This window comes from Malus domestica, chromosome 12, assembly GCF_042453785.1.
Source record: "Malus domestica chromosome 12, GDT2T_hap1".
NCBI classification, from domain to species: Eukaryota; Viridiplantae; Streptophyta; class Magnoliopsida; order Rosales; family Rosaceae; genus Malus; species Malus domestica.
The window spans coordinates 7,137,167-7,158,389 of NC_091672.1; the positions used below are offsets into that span (position 1 = coordinate 7,137,167).

At 37.6% G+C, this 21,223-nt stretch overlaps 1 protein-coding gene across 2 annotated transcripts; it reads right to left on the reverse strand.

The window, feature by feature from the left end:
- Positions 1-4,412: 4,412 nt before the first annotated feature.
- On the reverse strand, positions 4,413-7,377 carry LOC103449698 (protein POLYCHOME-like). Of its 2 annotated transcripts, none has more exons than XM_029090692.2 (3): positions 7,257-7,377; positions 6,377-6,767; positions 4,413-5,352 (listed from the first exon to the last, which is right to left on the reverse strand). In XM_029090692.2, the coding sequence occupies exons 2-3, from the start codon at positions 6,752-6,754 to the stop codon at positions 4,969-4,971; spliced, it is 762 nt and encodes a 253-aa protein (XP_028946525.1). In that variant the 5' UTR covers positions 6,755-6,767; positions 7,257-7,377; the 3' UTR covers positions 4,413-4,968. The 2 variants fall into 2 exon arrangements, with proteins under 2 accessions (XP_028946525.1, XP_008387249.2); XM_008389027.4 differs by having other exon boundaries at positions 7,087-7,356.
- Between the last annotated feature and the right edge of the window lie 13,846 nt (positions 7,378-21,223).

Genomic DNA, 21,223 nt, shown 5'->3' on the forward strand with positions numbered 1-21,223 from the left:
TAACCATTCTGTTTTAATCAAGAATATCTTTTAATAATCTTATGGTATAAATCTGGGGAAACTTCATCAAGAATCACTACAACAAAAATGAGTTTTGGATACAAAACAAAGGGCACAATTGAGATTTGTGTGTCTGTTTGACCACCAAAAAGCTTAAACAGTTCCCATTCCATAGAGGGCACCATCTATGGTGCCCAATGTTAAAAAAAGAAGACACAAAATAGTAATGGGCATGGAAACCGTGCCGAGTGGGGTCATATGAGAACTTTTTTTACTGAAGATGGGCACAAAAAACATTTTGTGTCTATAAAAATTATTTGTCAGAAGCATTGTATGTGTTTTTTCCTTTGTCTTTACCTCCTCTAGCACACCAATAATTAAAATTTATAAAATTGTGGTAAATAATGGTATGGAGCTGCTTATTACTGTGCAATATTTTAGTCTCAAAATAAGTTAGCAATAATGATGTTCAAATTCATTTTTCGCGAGAGCCGAACCTTAGATCTCTCACTTACAAGTAAAGAAGAATACCACTACACCGTAGTACTAAGTGGTGTGTTTTAGATTTACAATGAATCATTTCCAGCTGCAATGAATGCATGTTAGATTCGTATATTTTTAAACAGCTTTTTAGATTGTTATCTTCCTGCAGGTTAGTTTTTTTATACTTGTGATATGGTTTTTGGTTTTATGGTAAGTGTTAAATTTTTTTACTGTATTAAAATTTCTTCATGCAGTGACACATAACCAACAATTGTGCTATTAGGATCCGTGCAAAAGTTAGTGGACAAATGAGTTAATAATTATAAATTTCTTTTTATGACACAAATGTTAGAAATTGTGTCCATTAAATATTACTAAATAATGAATCAACCTAATTCTCTTTCGGTCTTCAGATAGACAATATATTTTAATATTTATAAAATCATTTTTATGACACTGATAATAGAAATTGTGTCCAGTAAATATTAATAAAGAATATGTTGGCACAATTATGATTTGTGCCTGTATTCTAATATAAAATCTCCACACTCCTTTACTAATTTGTCTATGGAAAATAGAAGGTTGCTTCATACACTTGTGTTTCTTTAAATTTGATCAAGTTCTACATCATTGAGAGGCAACGTTGCGGAGTTAGAATTGGAGATGTTTGTTAGATTCTTATTTTTTTCAACTGTTTTTTAGATTGTTATCTTCTTGCAGGTTTGTTTTGGATACTTGATGATATGTATTTGGCTTTATCATAAATGTTTATTTTTTTACTGTATTAAAAGTCCTTCATGCAGTAACACAAAACCAACAATTGTGTCCTTAGGGTTATGATCCAAAAGTTAGTGGGTCTTCAGACAAATCAGTTAATAATTATAAATTCCTTTTTACGACACAAATGTTAGAAATTGTGTCTAATAAATATTAATAAATAATAAATCAGTCTGTAGCAAAAGAATATGTTGACACAATTATGGATTTGTGCCTGTATTCTAGTATCTCATGCTGAGTACAACAATTATTAATTTTCCTAGAAATATTTAAAGGATAGCTTACCCCAAGATGGCTTTCATCCAGGTTCACAATCAACTCCCTATTATAACCTTAATGGTCATTTGCACCTCTCTCTCGGCTAGCTCTACGAGTAACCTCTTTGAAAGTTCGATTGTCCCTTAAAAACCTGCCACTTCTCCCTTCAGTGACACTACTTCTCTTTTTGAATGGCACATGTGTCCAACTCTCCTGATCAGGCTCACCCTCGTCCATAGACCCATGAACTAGATCCGAACAATCATCCTCAAAAAGGGCAACTTGGGGGAAGCAGATCATGATATCCTCTTGAACCTCATCTTTTCTAGTTGACACCTCTGAGACATTAGTAGGGAACACTCTAGGTTCCTCCTTGAAGAGCCTATCAATGAGGAAAGAAGGCCTAGGGCCTTTAAACTCCTAAGGACATCTATGGAACTCCAACCTCATCCGCCCACAATAGAAACAGACTTCAAAAAGCTTCTCGTAGCTAACATAAATGGGATCATTGTCTCTATCATTAAGCACAATCACCCTCGAAACTAGACGAAACTCAAAGCACATAAACCGTTTAAGAAACCCAAGCGCACGCATGCAAGAAAAAGGTGAGCAGAAACGCCAATTGAGCTTCACCATAAAGCAGAAAAAGCTTCCCGGTAAACTCAAACGATGTAACATCATAAGCAACACTAAATTAGCAAAAACAACACTTATCCTATTAAAGGGAAACCCTTTCCATAAGCTAAAGGTTAGCCACTCATCATCAAAACACACTAACCAATCACAAACATCGAAACGCTGACAGTTCAAAAAGGAATCAACATTAAGCTTAATCCAGTTATTTATTAACCAAATTTGCAAACAATAATAACTACTTTCCTTTATCATGGAGATTTGCCATACCTGTATTCTTGTCTCATGAATCACGCTTCCCCCGACTCTCCAATTCACAAGATTGGTTAAAAGACTAATGATCATTTTCACACAAGAACTAGAATCTGCAAGAAATTGGATTAATTCAGTGAATAACAGGAGAAACCCAGGGAGCACAAACCCTAGGCCCCAAATCACCTCCCTCCCTCCCGACGGGAGGAGAGAATCGATAAGTGATTAAATCCAAACATCTAATTACATAATGCGGCAAAAACAGAAGCAAATGCAAACAAGTGCTTTTATTGAAAATGTGCTTTTATGGCCACCATTTCCAACATCCAGTATTACTATTACTACTACTACTACTTGTTCTTCCTTTGGTTTGGTTCTTATCTTTTCTTAATGGTGATTCTCCGTACCAAAATACTCTTCCAGCTTTGCAATTTGGTTTCTGCAATCACTTGAATTGCTAATGTCCAATTTAATCGACCCTTGTATTGTCCATTATACAACCTACAAACTGCAAGCTTTCTACTATGGATAGGATTTTGACTTTTGCTCTATCGGCTCCTGTCACTTACGTCCTCTGCTCTAGGGCTTATAGAGTCCCGTTGCCACCTCTTCTTGGAGTGTCCTTTTACTAATGGTATTTGGTCTTCAGTGTGTGTTCAAGTGCGATAGCTCTTGGGTAAGGCGTCCTTGGCCTTTTTTTGTCCTATGGGCTGCTAACCGTTGGAAGGAAAAATCTCTATCATCGATTGTGTTCAAGTTATGTCTTGCTGCAACCGTGTATCATGTTTGGAGGGAGCAGAACAATCATAGATTTAATAACTCATGTCAACTCGCTATGATGGTTCTCAATTCAATTAAGTCCACTATTAGACGTTGGTTGATTTATCTGAAAATCGCTCATATTGCTACTAATTATGGCTAGTTTGGTATTGCTGTGCTTTTTAAAAAAAAAAAAAAACTGCTTATGTTGTGCAGCGATAATAAACAGTTGTAAAATAAAGCAGTAAAGTGTTTGGTAAACTTTTTTTTTTGTAAAAGTGCTTTGAAAAAAAGCAAAATCAATTGTTTGGTAAATTTTTACATAAAACTGATATGACTATATTAAATGACTGAAAAATGTATAATATTAGATATTGAAATAATAATTTATTTTATCTAAAATCTTATCTTCTCGATCTTCCTCAAAACAACTTATCACATCAGAACCTTGAAAAACCTTTTCGCATCAGTGCCTCTTCTTGAGAAAGCACTACCTTTTTTATTTCAATTATGAACCGGTGCCATCTCCCTCAAGCATTTGGAGATGGTGACACCCCAAATCCCTAGCCTAGCCGCACTACCATACCCCAAAAATTCCAACCCAGCCCCACCGCAGCCCAAACACACCCAAATCACCCCACCTCCACAACGGTCTACGCATCTAACTTTCCCCTTTACACAATCTCTCTCTCTATACCAAAGCTAAAAAGTTCACTTTCAGTGATGGGGATTCGAAGCACCCAATCTTCCCCTCTAGGGTCCCCCAATCTAATGCAGCATCAACCCATATGTGATTGGAGGGAGGGGGATGGAGAAACGGAGAGGGTATTATTGGGTTGAGTAAGTTTCTTTAAATTTTATTGTTCACCCGCTACTTTAAAAAAAAAAGCAGGTTTTAGGAAGCAAACTTTTCTACTTATTTTGTCCCGAAATTTGAAAAAAAACAGTTATTTTTATATTTACTAAACACATTTTATACTTCTAACTTTTTTTCATAGCAGCTTTTTTTAAAAATTAAGCAATCCCAAACCTAACCTTAAGTCTACTTTTTGAATTTCCAACCAATGTAAAATAGTGAATATTTAACAACCGGCAATTAGAGACGATTGCTTAACAAATTCTGCGGTAATGTATTAACAAGTTCAAAGCAATCAGCAATCAGGAGCGTCCGATGAGACTGCTTCCAACAAGCAACAAGTCATTTGCATCACATTCTCGTATGAACATCAGATTCAAGAAGCACTGGGGAATTAAACAGCAATTGCTAAAAAGCCCAAATCTTTTCATATCAATCATCATACATGAAAAGTAAAGTACTGCACACGAGAAATTATTTGCTCAAATACAAAAAAGAGTTGTTCTATGGCCTCTATATACATCAGTTCCAACTATATATATCTAAAGCCAGAAACCATCAAAGAATGATGGCAACTAGACACAAAAAAGAGCTTTCGTAGTGATAACTCAACACTTCACTATGACCTGCTAGACATGAAGCTTCAAACAAAAACCAAACGCGCTCAGCCAGTGTAAAGTCATCACCAGAAGATGATAGGATGTTAAAGTGTCATCAGTAGATGGTAAGCAATATCAACAGAAAATGTAAGATAGGTGTCATCCGTAGATGACAAGCAATATCACCGGAAGATGATAAAAGTCACACTGAGGGTCAGAAAGGTATCACCAGAAGGTGATATGTCTCACTATGTAGGTATCACAAGAAGGTGATATGTCTTCACCTGCTTAGGTCCATGTCCAATTTTCTATGTGCCATAGCTAATGTTGATGTTCCTTCATGAAAACAAATCAGCGCATTGACATCAGAGTTCGGACCTTTTGCTCCCTCTCAGCCTTCTTGGCGCTAGGCGTTCTCTTAAGCCTCTCAAGTTCTTTCCTGACCACTTCCTCCACCATGTCAATTGAGTTCATTAGTTTCTTTTGTGGTGTAAGAAATTCTCCTTCAGAGGGCTGATTACTGACGTCCCTTATAATTTTTTGAACTTTAACAACAGGAGGAGGTAAGCGGCGCTTGGTACGAAGAGCTGAATACGGAGTCACAGGAACACCATGATCAAATTGAGCACCTAACACTGGAAGAGACTGATCAAGGGCATTCTGGTCTTGTGGAGCTTGACCCTCAGTGTTTTCGCCATTGCTCTCAGCCAAACGAGCTCTTCTCCTTTCAATAGCCTAATCAAAAGTATACCAATTAGACATGTGAACCAGTTATTAATTATATGCTAAAGATTCAAAAACATCAATCGAATATCATTTACAATTGCACCACAAACTCAGACAGGACATTGGATTAAATCTTCCACTGATAAACGGCATTGCCCAAACAATTTGAAGTTACAGATAAAAAGCAAGGAGAATTTTTATGATTAGGATTGAGCACATTCAAAAACCAAGGAGGGCTAAACACTCTTTTACAATCAACAGAAAATCATGAGTTAAAATTCCTATCAATTGTAAACAAGGAAAGAGACACGAGAAAGGAAAAACTACAAGGGTTGTCAAAACTGAGGTTTAAAAATTTGCACAAATTCAAGGAAAACGAAACAATTCAAATACGGAAAGAGTAACAAGAATATTAATATCATATAACAGGTTTGAAAAAACTAGTCAAGACAAAAGGGACCATAGAAATAAAAAATTAAAAAAAAATTCTTTTATTCAACTTCTTACTAAGCGATAAAAAGATAGTAATCAATTGCTATAAAATTAGAATCAAGCCCAGCCCTAGTTAGACAAAATCACTATATTATATAACAATCAACCATGAATAGAAATGGATCCAATTACATTTACTGAACAATTGGAAGAAGTTATTCATAGAACACGAAGACAGAAACATAACGACGAAAAGTTGTAATCTTTGGAGATTTTGATTGAGCAACATTCGGAAGGCAAAACCAGATTCATAATTTAATTATTTGCATATCATATAACAAGTATGAAAAATTAAGTTACAATCATATAACAAGTACACAAAGTTCCCTCAGATAACACATCAAATGTGAATACTATTGAGGCCATAAATTGAAACCCTTTAATTCAATAACAGATGAGTCAAATCACTTATATCAACTACTAGAAAGAGAAATTGAAACCCATTAATTAATCAATCATGAAATGAAATGAATCCAATTATATTCTTGGCTGAATAAACAAATCAAGCAATATGAACAAATGGTCAAGAAAGTGATCATACCCTAGTTACAGCAGTGATATCGTGGAGAGGGGTTCTCGGGTACCAAGAAGGCAACACGCTGTTACTAGATCGGCCCCTTCTCCGGTGAGAACTCCCACTCGGTGTGTTCTCTCTGTCCACCGTTGACAACCTAAATGAGATCCGACCACGCCCAGTCACAGTTCTTGGAGTCCTCAAACTGCTCCTAGGGAGCCCTCCTACACCAACAACTCCGGTAGCTCCAATCCCCAAGCCTGTTGGTAGTCTCACCGGAGGAGAAAAGGCTAAAATAGTCTGCTCTGGCAGATCAATGTATACTCTCCGGTTGCCGGCCAACCTCTGTGCATAGGCTGTGGCTAGGTCAACCGGCCTTGACAATCGATCTCTCGCTTCAGGCATTTTCACGATTCAACTGAAAAGGAAAAGTGGGAAATCAGATCCAGAGATTTCACATCAAAATAAATAAAGAGACAACCTCTCACTTTCCCAGAAAACCGAACATTTCTCGGGAAAATCAAAGGGAAGCATCGCAAGAACACGCGAAATTTCACCGACCCAGATGACACTTCTATCACGACTCATAAATTTAACAGTTGGCAAAAAGAGAACGGATCTACTTTTCCCAGAAAATCAAGACTAATTATCGCAAGAAAACTCAAAAAGTTACTGACCCAGATGATATTTTCATCACAAATAGTTTAGATTTGCATAAAGAAGAGAAGAGCTCTCACTTTCCATAAAAATCTTCCACTTTCTAAGAAAATGAGGGGTAATGGTCTCAAGAAAACGCGAAAGTAAGCGAACCCAGATGACATTCTTATCAGAAATGATAAATTTAATTGCGACCCAGATGTGCGATTGTAGTAGGGGAATCGATTAGAGAAGAAAGTATTGAGTTTACCCGGATGAGAATTAGGGTTTTGGAGCGTAGAGTGGGAGGATCTCTGAGACTTGAAGAAGAAAAGGAGGATGCTTTTGGCATGTGAGGGAGAGCGAATGGCAAATTTTCAAACTGGAAAAATGGGCGGTATTATAGACCTACCAACAAAATCCCCAAATTTTCACACGTGTGTTTGAAAACTTCCGCACGTGTTACAAACATTTTCAGTTTTTCTTTTTTGTTTTTTTGCCCAACCGTCCAAGCATGTTCAAATTTCAAATTCTCTTAATGAGCGGGATTTTTATTTCCTGGTGCAATTTAAATCTATCAATTCATAACACCCGTTAATTAATTGTTACCTCTCTCTTTACAACACAAAACAATTTTATTCATTTTTTCAACGAACACAAACCATTTTGTTCTTTTTTGTAAGCCAACACAAACAATTTTTTTCAACTTCCCTACACAAATATGCTAACGAATTTAAGGTACGTTTAGGGTGCGTTTGTTATATTGGACTATCTCGGACTGAATTAGTTTTAAGAACTAAGTTGAACTGACTTAGAAAAGACTAAACTGAACTAATTTGATGAAACATTTGATGCGGTGTCGGACTAAGTTACGGACTATATTTTAATTCTCTTTTACCTTAAAAATTAATAATAAAAGGGGCAATCACCATCCAATTCTAGAGTTGATTGGATCCAAACCACATTTTCTTTCCGTTTCCTTTTTTACTATCTCGTTTCTCTTCTCCATGATTTTCTCTCTGTTGAATTGAAATTTCTAACCTCAAATCCTACATCAATCTCTTAATTTTCTTCTTCGATTAAGCACTGGGAGATGGGGTCAGTACGTGGTTTGGAGGTCAAATGACACGCCCTGATCTCGGTATCGGAAGGACAGCAGGGTGGCCACGTGCTGGCCGACACCCAAAAGTGACGCAAGCCATTTCATGAATGCAAATGCTGAGAACATGTAAAACATGCATATAAATTTCATGCGTAACAACACAATATAGTAATCAAGTACAAACCTTAATAAAATATAATATTGAACTGCCAACAATTTAAAAGTGATAATGCTTGACATGTTCAAAGCATACTGCTAATTCAAAATACAAGCGGAAGAAATATTAAAAAGTGCGATTACAAGAGATATCCTACGCAAAGAGAAGGACACAAATTCACTGATATGGAAACGCCTCGTAGCTCTGGTCGTATGCCTCGTTCCTAAGTCCTGAGGGGGCGCAAAACAAAACATGAGTGTACCAAGTTTATATTTATGTAATACTAAAACAATTACTCTTCAAACGTACTAACCCCCACTTTTAGAAAACTCATATAGCATAATAAGTAATAGGTTTTCAAAAGCCCTAGCATGTCATAAACCTTCGTAAACACATATACCATAAATAGTGTGTTTAGTACTTGTATCATAATTGCCCAAAGGCACTACATTGCCCGTTCGAAGGCATATATAAATATCTTCTTTTCGAAGACACTACATCGTATGTCCAAAGGCATATATAAATATCTTCAACCCGAAGGCACTACATCGCCCGCCCAAAGGCACTATGTATGAATATCCACAAAGTAAGCACATAAAATTATGAACATAATCTTTCCAAAATATATCTCATCGGAGCTTAATAGCTCAACCCTCATATCATAAATCATATTTATAGATATCTCAGTAATGTAAATTCGATAAAGCATGATATTTCAATAAGCATAAATCTGATAATTCAATAAACGTTTCATAAAACATAGTCATAAAATCATGCTTTTCATGTATGCATTTCTAGTAATAAAATCATGCATTTTTGGAAGGGGTCCACTCATAGATACTCCGTCGTAGAAGAGTCGTTCGAACTAGGGAGGACATAAACGCCACTAACAAACTCACTTAAGCACATAAAGGGACCAATTAATAAAAATCTACTAAAACGATTGAATTTGGGAAAACAGACACCTTAAACGGATTCAGGATGTCGAAAAACCTGAAGAAGGACCTCAGGTTCCTCCAGACCACGCATTACCCCACGTGTCGAGATGGGTCGCCAGAAAAGTTGGCTGGAAATTCGTCGCTGCCGCCATGGTCGCTACCGTCCACAGCGGCGGAACGCAAAACCTTTGGCGGAGGCATGTGTGCTCCATGCACCAGCCATGGCAGCCTCCACACCGCCCACGTGCCACCTTCGAAAATCTAGGAATTTCCCAAATTTTTCCTCCAACTTCAAGAGCCCATTCCAAGCTCGATACAAGTCCAAATCGAGTGATTCAAATGCCAAAATGTAGTTAGGAATATGGAGAATAGATTCATACCAAGTTGGGACCGAGTGGTGGCCAGAGTTGGTTGGAAAATGGCCTGAAAGTTGATTGGTCTGTGAGAAAACTGGGGAACTCGTCGAAAACTGGGCAAACTTTAAACGTTCATAACTTCTTCAATACTCAATGAAATCGAGTGATTCAAGAACAAAAATCATACTTCTCAACGAGACGCCCATGCATTGAGCAAAAAGAGTAAAGAAAGAAGTAAGAGTTATATTGGCACGTACTGGAAAAATCTATATTTCAGTTCTTCTCACAGGTTCGTATCACTAAAATCCTAGATGATAATTTCAAGTTGTAATGTGCTTGGGATCGCTGACAGATTCTTGTCGTCGTCATTTGTTAGCCTACTATACGAGGGCTTGGGGATAAAACAGGTCATTCAACGGTGAAACCGGATATCCTATAAAATGTCATATATGTAGTCGCAATAGCACCTATTTTATATGTTTGTTGGCTTTACCTTTTTTTAAAAGTATGTATGTGTTCAATGATCACTTGTTATTTGGCTGGAAAATGTAGTCTATAAGTTTCCTAGTCCGCATTGTATCATTGGATGGTCATCTTTATAATGTATATCGCATATTCAACATAGCATTCGGACTCATGTAGGGTGATAATGAGCCTTATTGATTTGGGGTGAGCTAGATAATTTTGAATTAGAGCCTTAGATTTTTGCTCATCTCTCACTGTAATATGGTCCCAATGCCTCATTCCTTGCCACCAACGTACGCTACAAGGCTAGAACAATCATTTGGGTTCGTTCATTCTCGCGAACCGATGTCGTATGGAAGACTCTAACCACTGAGTTAAGTAGATCAATGAGAATTCCTATTCCATCCATTTCTTTGCTCTGACATAGATGTCAAGCGAAAATTATGCCTATGTCAATCTTGCCCATAGCTCAGAACTAACCACGCCCTACCGACCAAATGTCAAGGTAAAAAGTCTCCAACTAGTGTCACCAAGAAAGCAACCCTAATCTTTAGCACAAGCACTAAGTAAGCAAGCTACCTTAGCGTTTCATGCCGATCTGGAGCTCACATTGTTGAACAAGCTCATTCAAGTGCGTGCAGAGGACACATCAATAGTCAAATGCTTGCCAAGAAAATCATGAGGCAAAACCCCCAAAGTAAAGGTTTCACCTTACTTTATACGCTAGAAAACCCGTCGTATTCTATCTTTTTATTTTTTCCTTCGTCCAGTGGAAAATGGAATTAACCCAGGTTTGCAAAATTTATGTTGCAGGTGGGTTCTGGGAACTTTGGGAACCAAGGCAATAATTGTGTCATTGAGAGTCTCTGAAAGAGAAACAGCTCAAAACCAGCTTGATAATGTCTTCTTTACAACTATAGATAGAGGCACCAATTCGAAAGGTTTACTTGCTTTCTTGTTAGAATGGGTGTTAGAAGTAAGCCACCGCCCGATGACGGTTACTTGTTTTAGCTGCCGTAAGATATTGTAGGTACTTAAATGATCAGGTGCCATAAGATAGCATTACTTTTATATTCATATATGGGAAAGTAGTGAAGAGCAATGGCAAGAGGTTTTTTCTCTCTTTTTCCATTCTTTTTTATGGGGATGGCTAAAGCGGCAGAGAACCAACTGGCTACGTGCATTCCCTCCACAACACGTAATACCTACCAAACTTAAGGCCTGCTAGGTGATCAAAATTGCTCAAGTCAATAAGGACTCACTCACTCACTACAAGAAATAGAATTTTGAGTGTTGTTAGCTCTAAAGAGGATGAGACGAATAGACTTCATCTTGTCTACCAAGTCAAAGGCTTCCTCGTAATCTTCCCTTATTAGCCGGAGTAGAAGTGTACTCCTTGATCTTTAGTAAAGACGAGGGAGAGTAAGGGGTGGCCCCAAAATGGAATTGATGAGTGGTGGTTGCCGGTTCTTCGTACGAGCGCATTGAATGAATGAGATGAGAGTTGGTTTGGGGCAATTTTACCGTTCAACTATAAAAAAGATTTAGTAGGAAAACTAGAATTAGCTTAATCGAGATTGCCTTGGCTTTGACGAAGTGACTGCACCAACAAATCAAGCTGAACACATCTTTGTTTGATTCACTCTATCATGACTATTCTAAAGGTGATTTCACGATCTTATATATAACTAATCGAAAAGACTCCTTGATACGACTTTCAGGATCCTGTGCAGCCCAAAACGCTGCTATAGCCTTCTTGCTATGAAAGTGAGGAGAGGTTAGCACCTGGGAAAACAGTATTCACTGCATGAGGAGCCACTTTGTGGTCCATCTTTATTCTTGTTGAGCGGCAATTATTTGGGGCTCTGGCTTCCCTTAATAAAGTGAAGCATAGCGATTCGAACTACCAAAAAAGTTTAGCTAACTGGCAGGCTTGTTCAGCGAACGTGAAGCAAACAAAGTCTCCATACCAACATCGAAGGCTTTGCAAAATTAATGGACAAGCCAGACCGTATAAGAATTTTTACTGGAATGAAAAGAAAGAGAAGGGATTCACAGGCAAAAGAGAAAGATATTATTAAAAGAAACCTCCGTGCATACACAACAGCTAGCATTTTTTTATCATACATCAAAGTGAGTACAACAAGTCTTCAATCAAGTATAGTGCGGCTTATGGTTCTAGTAGCACAAAATATATAAACCACACTATGCTAGTTCCCTCTAGAATACCCAGTTTGACTATAGTTATTAGTAGTATAGATTAGTTAGATTCGTAAAACAGAATAGGAGCCCTTACTTGATATTATATTTGTAAAGCATTAGCACCCCTATAGAAAAAGGCTCTCTTTTGGATAGATGCGAAGCCTTCGATGTAGGTATGGGGACTTTCTTTGCTTCCACAATTTCTTGATGTAGACATCACATCATTTTTTTCAGAATTCATTATTAAAGGCACAGATGACAAAGAGCAAAGCTCAATGCTACAAGTTATTATTAGCTAGGCAGCTAAGCCAGTAGTAGCTTAACCTCCCCAACTCCTATTTTTTTGGATCACTTCATTCACTACTAGACAAGCTTTGTACCGCTCAAGTGTGCCATTAGAGTGAGTCTTCATTTTATAGACCAACTTAAGCCCTATAGCTTTCTTACCCTCAAGAAGAATGGCCAAATCCCAGGTTTGTATCCGATTTGACGCCGATCACTCTTTTGCCATTACTTGTTGCTAATGAGGTATACTGGATGCCTCACGATCACCCTTTTCAAATAGGGAGCAATCTTTCTTTAATTAATCTACCAATTAATCTACCTTTGTTAGGCAACCAAAAGCTTCATGTCATTGAAGACTAACCCCGAAAGCGATTAGAAAGTGAACTAGGATCTATAAGATACAACTTTGATCCACCTATGAACCTGAAGCCGAAAGACGAAGGCATCAAGGCAAAAGGAACAAGGATTACTTATCCATTTAACCGACTAGCCTTACGAACGAAAACTCTGGTAGCGAGGTCATATCTCTGTCTCGAGAAAATGTTTTCTTTTGGCAAGGTCGAGGAGCATCCGTCTCTCTTAGGGATGAGATGGGACTCCAGTTATCTATTATATTATTCTTGTATTACTTGCGATTTCAAGTGCAGAATATTTGGGGCATGTCATTACAGCTACGCTCGCCCTAGTAAAATCCAGATCTTGTTCCTTTGCGAGCAGAAGTCAGAATGAATATCGAGACTTCTTTCTTTACACCTTATTAGTTAAGATTCCAATTCAAAGTTGGTAAGCTGCTACCAAACTGGATTATCACCTACTTTAAGGTCCACATTGACTTTCCAATCGGGTATCTTGTTTCGGCTTAGTCGAAAAGAATGGTACCTTTCTCGATGGCTAACTCACCGTGGTTTGGTCGGAAAATACCTCGAAAGTGGCGATCCTTGCCTAAAAATTGGGGAAGCTGTCCCCGTGAGTTTCCTACTTCCGAACATCACCAAAACTTCTCAAAACTACTTCCAAACATGCACCAAGACACGATCTACAACTTTCAGACGAGGTTCAAGGCTTACCTTCGCTAGAGAACGTGGAAACTCGCCGGAGAGCTTTGGTGAATAGTGAGTTCCCTGTGCAGCGAAGTATGAAGGTTTTGGAGGGTTTTTCTTCGTTTTTGAGTTCATGGTTTCACCCAAGGAGGAAGTGATGGTGGTGGTGTCTTTGTTGATGTTGTTGTTGTTGTGTGCGGTGCCTTCGAAGAGGGTTAGTTTGAGAAAGAAAGGAGAAGGCCGAGATAGTGTAGAGAATGACAAAGTTTTGAGATAGAGTGATAGAGAGAGTTAACTGAAAGCATAAAGGGGAAGGTAACTCACGGGTAAGAGGGAGGAATAAAGGGATAAAGATCCAAAGTGGGTCCCATTGGCTCACAAATTAAGGTCACAAAAGATGAAACGCAAAATATCCATAAAAATTCGACGTTTCGTAACGTAACATCCTCATTAAAAATCTAAATTCGAATATGTTTGCACTCACGAGTTCGTGGTGATGTGTACTATAAGAATAAACTAAGAAAATTAGTCACAAGCATTACATCGGGGCAGTCAATGAAAGTCAACGTTCATGCCTCAAGGTCAATTTGGAAATTTTATACGTTTAATAATATAAAATATGACAAATTTAGGACGGGTATCACATCAAAGCCCTCCAATTAACAAAATCCCCAAATCATACTATAAAAATCTTAGCCTTCTCAATTCCAAGACCCAAGCCTCATTCTCCAATTTTCAAAATGCCAACCTCTAGATTCACTTCTCGGTGGTGACTCCAGCGATGGTAGTGTCATCATGACCTCCACTAACACGCCAATTTTTCTACATGCGAACTTAAGAATTCAAGTTGAATCAACAATTCTCAAATTGAAAAGCTATGCAAATTGTACTGACCCATAAATAAAAATCTTTGCATATGATACATGAGGAAGAGCAGAAAAAATATGCCACCAAACTTTATAGACGACACAAACAAGGTCGTTGAAGTTATTGAGAAGGTTGATTTTGGGAACAAGTCAGTCGAAATTGCCAACGATGCAGATAAAATAGTAATTTAAGCAGAGAGCAACAACTATGATGCTTAACCCCCGTAGAAAGAGGGAGAAAGCGGAGAAGACGAAGCTAAAGGCCGTTCTCTGTTAGTATCGCTTAATACCAATGTTCTGCTCGGGATTAGATAACACCATTTAGTGAGATGCGGAGGGATTGCTAGTCAAGGAAAGTCTCATTTAAGTTAATACTTTATTGCTCCAAACACGGGACTATAGTCCCAACAAGTCTTGTGGCTCCAAACACGGGACGAAAGTGTTGGAAATGTGCCCTAAAGCCAATCATGTGATGATACTTTACGGACATTTCACATGTTAAACTAATCTAGTTTTACATATAAAGGGCATACATTATTGTTTGAGCCGTCTCATATAAATGTTATATGCTTAAACGATAAAGTCCAAGGAATATGTGATTGGGAGAATGTAATCTAATGAAGTTAGATTCATGAGACCATTCTTTCGTAGACACATCCTAAATGTTCCTGATCATAGGATTGTCAATTGGGCATTGACAGTCCGTAAAGATCGGTACGTACTATGTCTTCTCTCAGGGAGAGTGATTAGTCTCGAGTCATTGGTGTGTGTGACATCAAGACAAGTACGTAGGTGCTCAATAGAGAATGAGTACACTGAACGTGATCAACGAAGAGTTCTCATATACCATGTCACATAAGAACTCATGGTTGGGATAATGCAAAGTAGTCCTTTGACCTGAGGCATCACAGTTGTCTTGTGGTTAAGTCCTTGATCTTTGATTATGTCAAAGTCACCCCCTCGGGGTGTCCACGGCATCGTTGGGGTTAAGCCACTTAGCTATGGAGACAAGTGAATGCGCAACAAGGGATCTCTAACCTTCAAACAGTTGAGGGAGAATACTCTATGATATGATTTGGAATCTCTGGCCAGAGTATGAATGAGATTAGGGAATGCGTTCCAAATCACATTCAAGGAAATCATATAAGCAAACGATTTACATTGGATAGTAGACATGAGTAAATAAACTATCATACCAAACAATGTGGTCAAGAGTATTAGATTAGAGAAAGACCGTATTGCATTTGTAATCCCGAACTGAATAGGTTCTCTATCCTCTTCTGATTAGCTTGGGTAACCATGATATGCTGCTAGGTGTCACTCATGGTTTGTGGAAGCCCTAAACGTGTGTAATCACTAAAGGGAGAATTGAAAATAGTTTCAATTCACAATCGATGTAAAATGGTTTTAATCGCCCACTACCTCGCTAAAAGGAACCTAATGGATCGCACACCATAAAAGGTAGAGATTGAAGATTAAACGGAAATGAGTAAGAATGATTAAATGGTTTAATCATTTATTTATGGCAATGATTAATTAATATGTTAATTAATCAAACGAATAAGTTCGTTAAATGACTTCGGGATAGTTTTGGACCTTAAGGCCCAATGGGCTTCGAACGTCAAGCCCATTAACTTAAGTTGTATGACAATTTAATGAATAAAGATTCATTAAGGCCCAAAAGCCCAAATCTCTCTATATGGCCGGCCATGAAGATGAATTAGGGTTTTTTGGTTGTTTAGGTCACTTAAAGAAGTGACTATATAAATGACTTTATAGCCAAATATTCATTAAGTGAAAAAGGGTTTATTTTGGGGGAAAATTGGTGAGAATTGTCTCTCCATTTTCTCTCTAAAGAGGCCAACACCTTGGAGGGTACATCTAGCAATCCTACTACTCCAAGGTCACTCATTTCTTCTACAATCAAACCTTGGTGAAGAGACTTAGAGGTTCCCTATTTTGGGAACTTGGAGAAACCTATTTTTCCATCCAAATCCATGGATCTAAGAAGCAAGGAATGAAGGCCCTATCTCTTTGGGTGATTAGCCTTTGCTTATGCAAAGAGGAATCTACAAAGGTAATAATTTCAACTCACTTTGTTTTGAGTTGATTATTGGTTCACCAATCTACTAGGCTTTGAATTTCATGGTAATGTTTTGTTTTTGAGTGCATGCAAGCATGATTCCGCCTTTAATTGTTAATTGCATACTATATGATGTTGCTCAAATGAACATGTTTTTCAAAATAATTCCTTCAGAAAGATGTGTAACAAACGGGCCCTTATTGCACTAGATTATTTCAGATTGGACTAGCTTCAATGACTAAACTGAATTGCCTTGGCATTGACTAAGTTGGATTGCCTTGGCATTGACTAAGAAGTACTAAAATTGAGAAATATTTAATGCAGTGTTGGACTACCTAGCACTAAAATTTTATTTTATTTTTAATTAGGCTAAATAGCCAAAATGGTCCTTGAGATTTGCATAACTCATCACTTTGGTCCCAAATATTTCAAATCAATAAAAGTGGTCCCTGAGATTGTCCACCATCCATCATTTTGGTCATTCCGTTAAAAACTCCGTTAAGTGTCCTCGAGCTCTTGGCAGAAAGTTTGGGCAATTTTCAAAGCTTCGTAACTCAATCGTTTCTTAACCAAATTCGACCCATAATATATCAAAATGAAGATAGGAAAATGTAGAATAAGATTATACCTATTTGGAAGCCCAATGGCTGCCGGAGATGGTGGAAAAATAGCCTAAAAGTTGACTGGTCCGAGGGAAAACTGGAAAACTCGCCGGAAACTGGGTAAACTTTAAACGTTCATAACTTCTTTAATACTCAACGAAATCAAGTGATTCATACTTCTCAATGAGACAAAGAGAATGGTACCTTTTTAGACGTGTAAATCATCGTGGTTTGGCAGAAAAACGGCTTGAAAGTGGCCAACTTGAAACCAAGACAGCCCCTTTTGAGCCGTTTTCCGGCCAAACCACGGTGAGTTAGCCATAAAAAAATACCATTCTCTTCATCTCGTCGAGAAGTTTGATTTTCATTTTTGAATCACTTGATTTTGTTGAGTATTGAAGAAGTTATGAACATTTAAAGTTTACCCAGTTTCGACGAGTTTTCCAGTTTTTCTTCGGACCAGTCAACTTTGAGGCTATTTTCCGGCTATCTCCGGCAGCCATGGGCCTTCCAAACAGGAATAATCTTATTCTACACTTTCCTATCTTCATTTTGATATATTATGGGTCGAATTTGGTTAAGAAACGATTGAGTTACAAAGCTTTGAAAATTGTCCAAAACTTCCGGCCAAGAGCTCCGGGATACTTAACGGAGTTTTTAATGGAATGACCAAAATGATGGATGGTGGACAATCTCAGGGACCACTTTTATCGATTTGAAATGTTATGGACCAAAGTGATGAGTTATGCAAATCTCAGGGACCATTTAGGCTATTTAGCCTTTTTAATTATGAAAACTTCCACTTTCTTGTATAAATAACTAAAATGCACTCTATAAATAAGAATGAAAGTGAAAATAAGATCTTATGCTAAATACCAAAGAGCCAAAGTCAAGAATTTTCAATCTTCCACATCACATTTTCGTAGCAACCAAGTAGATTAACATGAAAAATAAAATAAAAATAAACCAAACCAGAAAGCCAACGTAAAAGAAAGAAAGAAAGAAAGAAAGACTAGAAAAGAAGAAACCTTGGGAGGTGGTGACTTGAGAAATTCTTCGGCCGTCTTCGGATGCTTGCACTCTACAATTCAAAAAATTGAAGTTATCTCAGTTTGCCTCTCAGTTTTCCCTTTACCCATCTCAAGCAGTGGCATTCTCTCTGTTTCCCTCTCTTTCAACTCCTAAAAACCTCACGGTACACTAATCAAACTAGTTTTTGTTTATTTTTGAAAGGAAAGAAACATATTGGTAAAATTGTTGCATGCCCATTTCGAGATCATGCACTTGCTTGACATGAACGACGTTTTGGTGTTTTGTCCTATCAAGCATGCCAAAAGATGTTGGTCTCAAAATTGACCCCGGGCACAGGCTGAGGATTTAGGGATCTCTTAGGCCATCTCCAACCGAAAGAAGGTCAAAGAGGCATGTTTAGTACTGTAGTCCTGTAATAAATTATTTTTTAATGAACAGTGCCATACCATACTTTATACCATCTCCAACCGAGGGGGCCAAAGGGCTATAGGCCAAAACATAGCCCTTTGACAAAAAATCCATCTCCAATCGAAGGGGGTTTGTTGAACCGGCACGTGTAGTTGTGCTTGTTGATTCTCCACGAGCTTGATGAAGAGCAAGCATGTTGGGTATTCGGATTTGGATTTGGTTATGGTTGAGGGATTTATGAATGTATGGGCTTCGACTTGCTTCCCTTTGTTGAGGGATTTATGAATGTATGGGTTTCGACTTGCTTCCCTTTGTTGGAATATGATTATGATAACATGGTTTTCACAATATGTGTAATCATGTGTGAAGGTACACCATAACATTGGTGTACTAATATACATATGATTGTAGTGAAATAAGTTAATTAATTAATCAAAGAAATAATATAATATAATATAATATAATTAATTAATTAATTCTAAAATTACATGAACAATTGTATTTCAACATGAAAAGTTATAACTTCCCCCGAAAAATACAACTCCTCCAAAAAAGTTATTTCCATCTCTATATATTTGTCAAATCTTTTTCTGTCAAATTCATTCAATTCCATACACACACTCTATTCATATTCATCACACCATATTGTGATTTGATAGTCTAAGCGACATCCGTTTCCAATCCTGTGAACTACCCAATTTCTATCATTGGTATCAAGGCCATTTTTTTTCATGAATCATAATAATTTCCCCGTCTTGAATTACATTTGAGACTTCTGCTTCATCAAGTAACAAATCCAACAACGTTCTTACTAAGTTTCAACTTGAGAAGAAATTAGGGAAGAGGACGTTGGTGGACAAGAAAAATATTGAACCGATTTTGATCGAAAGTTCAAAATCAGCATCTGAGAATTTTCCTGCATAATCCAAAACTCACAAAAATACCCAACCATTCAAACATTATAGCTTGTTCGAAATCCCATCCTACAACCCGTTTGAACCCAGGCCTGAATTAACCCAACAATTTGAACTATTTCCCCTACACCATTTCATTTGGCAGAGAACAAAACTCAATATGTCATTGAACCATTTCAGCATTCAAATTCACTAAGTTCACTCCCCGAATATATTTACCATTATCAGAAATCCAAAGGGTATTCAGTCTTATTAGAACCTCAATAAACTTATTGCAATTGGCATTGCTGACTATAAAAATTGAATCTGCACAAGAAATTGAAACTACAAGTGTTGATCGATTTCCTACACTTTGGTCACCAAGCCCAAGGGATTTACTTGCACATTAAGTCTGATTCGAAGTTGTTATTAGATTACTGCAAATTCGAATTTGAACTCGCGACTTTGGGCTCAATAAATCAACCATTCACGCCCTCTGCCTTCGTTGTGGTCTCGCCTTCCATCGTGGACTCGTCACAGCATCCCATCGACTCATAACACTTAGCAGCATGGTCGTGTTCTCCCACCATGGTCATGTCCTCCAACCATGGTCTCCTGTTCTCGTGGTAATAAACCATGCCGACAACACCATTATCCTCCAAAAAGAATTGTCTCTGCTGTTCGAGATTATCCGCGGGGCTAGGGAACGAAGTTTTTCCCAGAGATAGCAGAGAGAAGAACCTGTTTTTTTCCCAAAGGAAATGCTTTGAAAATAAAGAAGAAGAAGGGAATTGCTTTGAAAATAAAAAAGAAGCATTTGTTTTTTAGGAGGCTTCACATGGGAAACAAATAAAATATAGGAGATTTTTTGGTTCTGAGCACTCTGAAAGTGCACGTGAAAAAACTAAGTGCAATAATAGAGTTTGGTGTCCATCACAAAGTCAAGTCAACAGATTCTTTGAAGTGGGCTCTTCCTTTAGGCAAAATTTGAGACAGCTGCAATTGGAACCCTTTCCAACTCATTTGGGTGTTACGATTAAACCAAATTTAGGTTTTATTAATCCTGTTCACCCTAATAATTTTACTCATAAGGTTGATTTGTGGAATACTTTGAATAACAGTCACAAAGACCAAAAATGGAAGCAAAGGTTTAATTTTAGGAATCCAAGAGTTAGAGTGCTCAATCATTTGGATCAATATAATACTTGTTACGGTTTTATATATCCTTATTTGGCACAAAGAGAAATTTCAATTGTAAGAAATTTAAGGAGACCAAGGCCACTGAGAATTGAAAGAGAATCCACTAAACGAGAAGATGATGCTTTTGTGCATGAAAATAAAGAAATAATTGATCATGTCTGGCCAAGTAGACAAGCAAGAAATCCACGAGCCTTCTATCGACGTGATCGCCCAAACAAATACTCGTCTTTCACTTATCTTTTAACCCATGACAAGACTTTGTACACTATCAAAGATGGGAGACCCCTTGGTCCCTCTCGAGTTTATAATAAATGGGTAGAAGATAATAAGTTGGTTAAGACCATAATTCTCAATTACATGGAAGATAAAATAATACCTTTCTATGAAGAATATGATTCGGCCAAAGAAATCTTAGATGTACTTGAAAAGAAGTATGGCCCTAAATCTTAAACGTACATTCAGTTATTGCTTGAGAAAGACAATGGGACAAAAATGGAGGAAACTGATTCTACAGTCGATCATATTACTAAAATGGAGGTAATGGCAAAAGACATATCTAATGATGGCCATCCAGTTTCCGATAAAATGCAAGTTAGTGTTCTTCTTGGT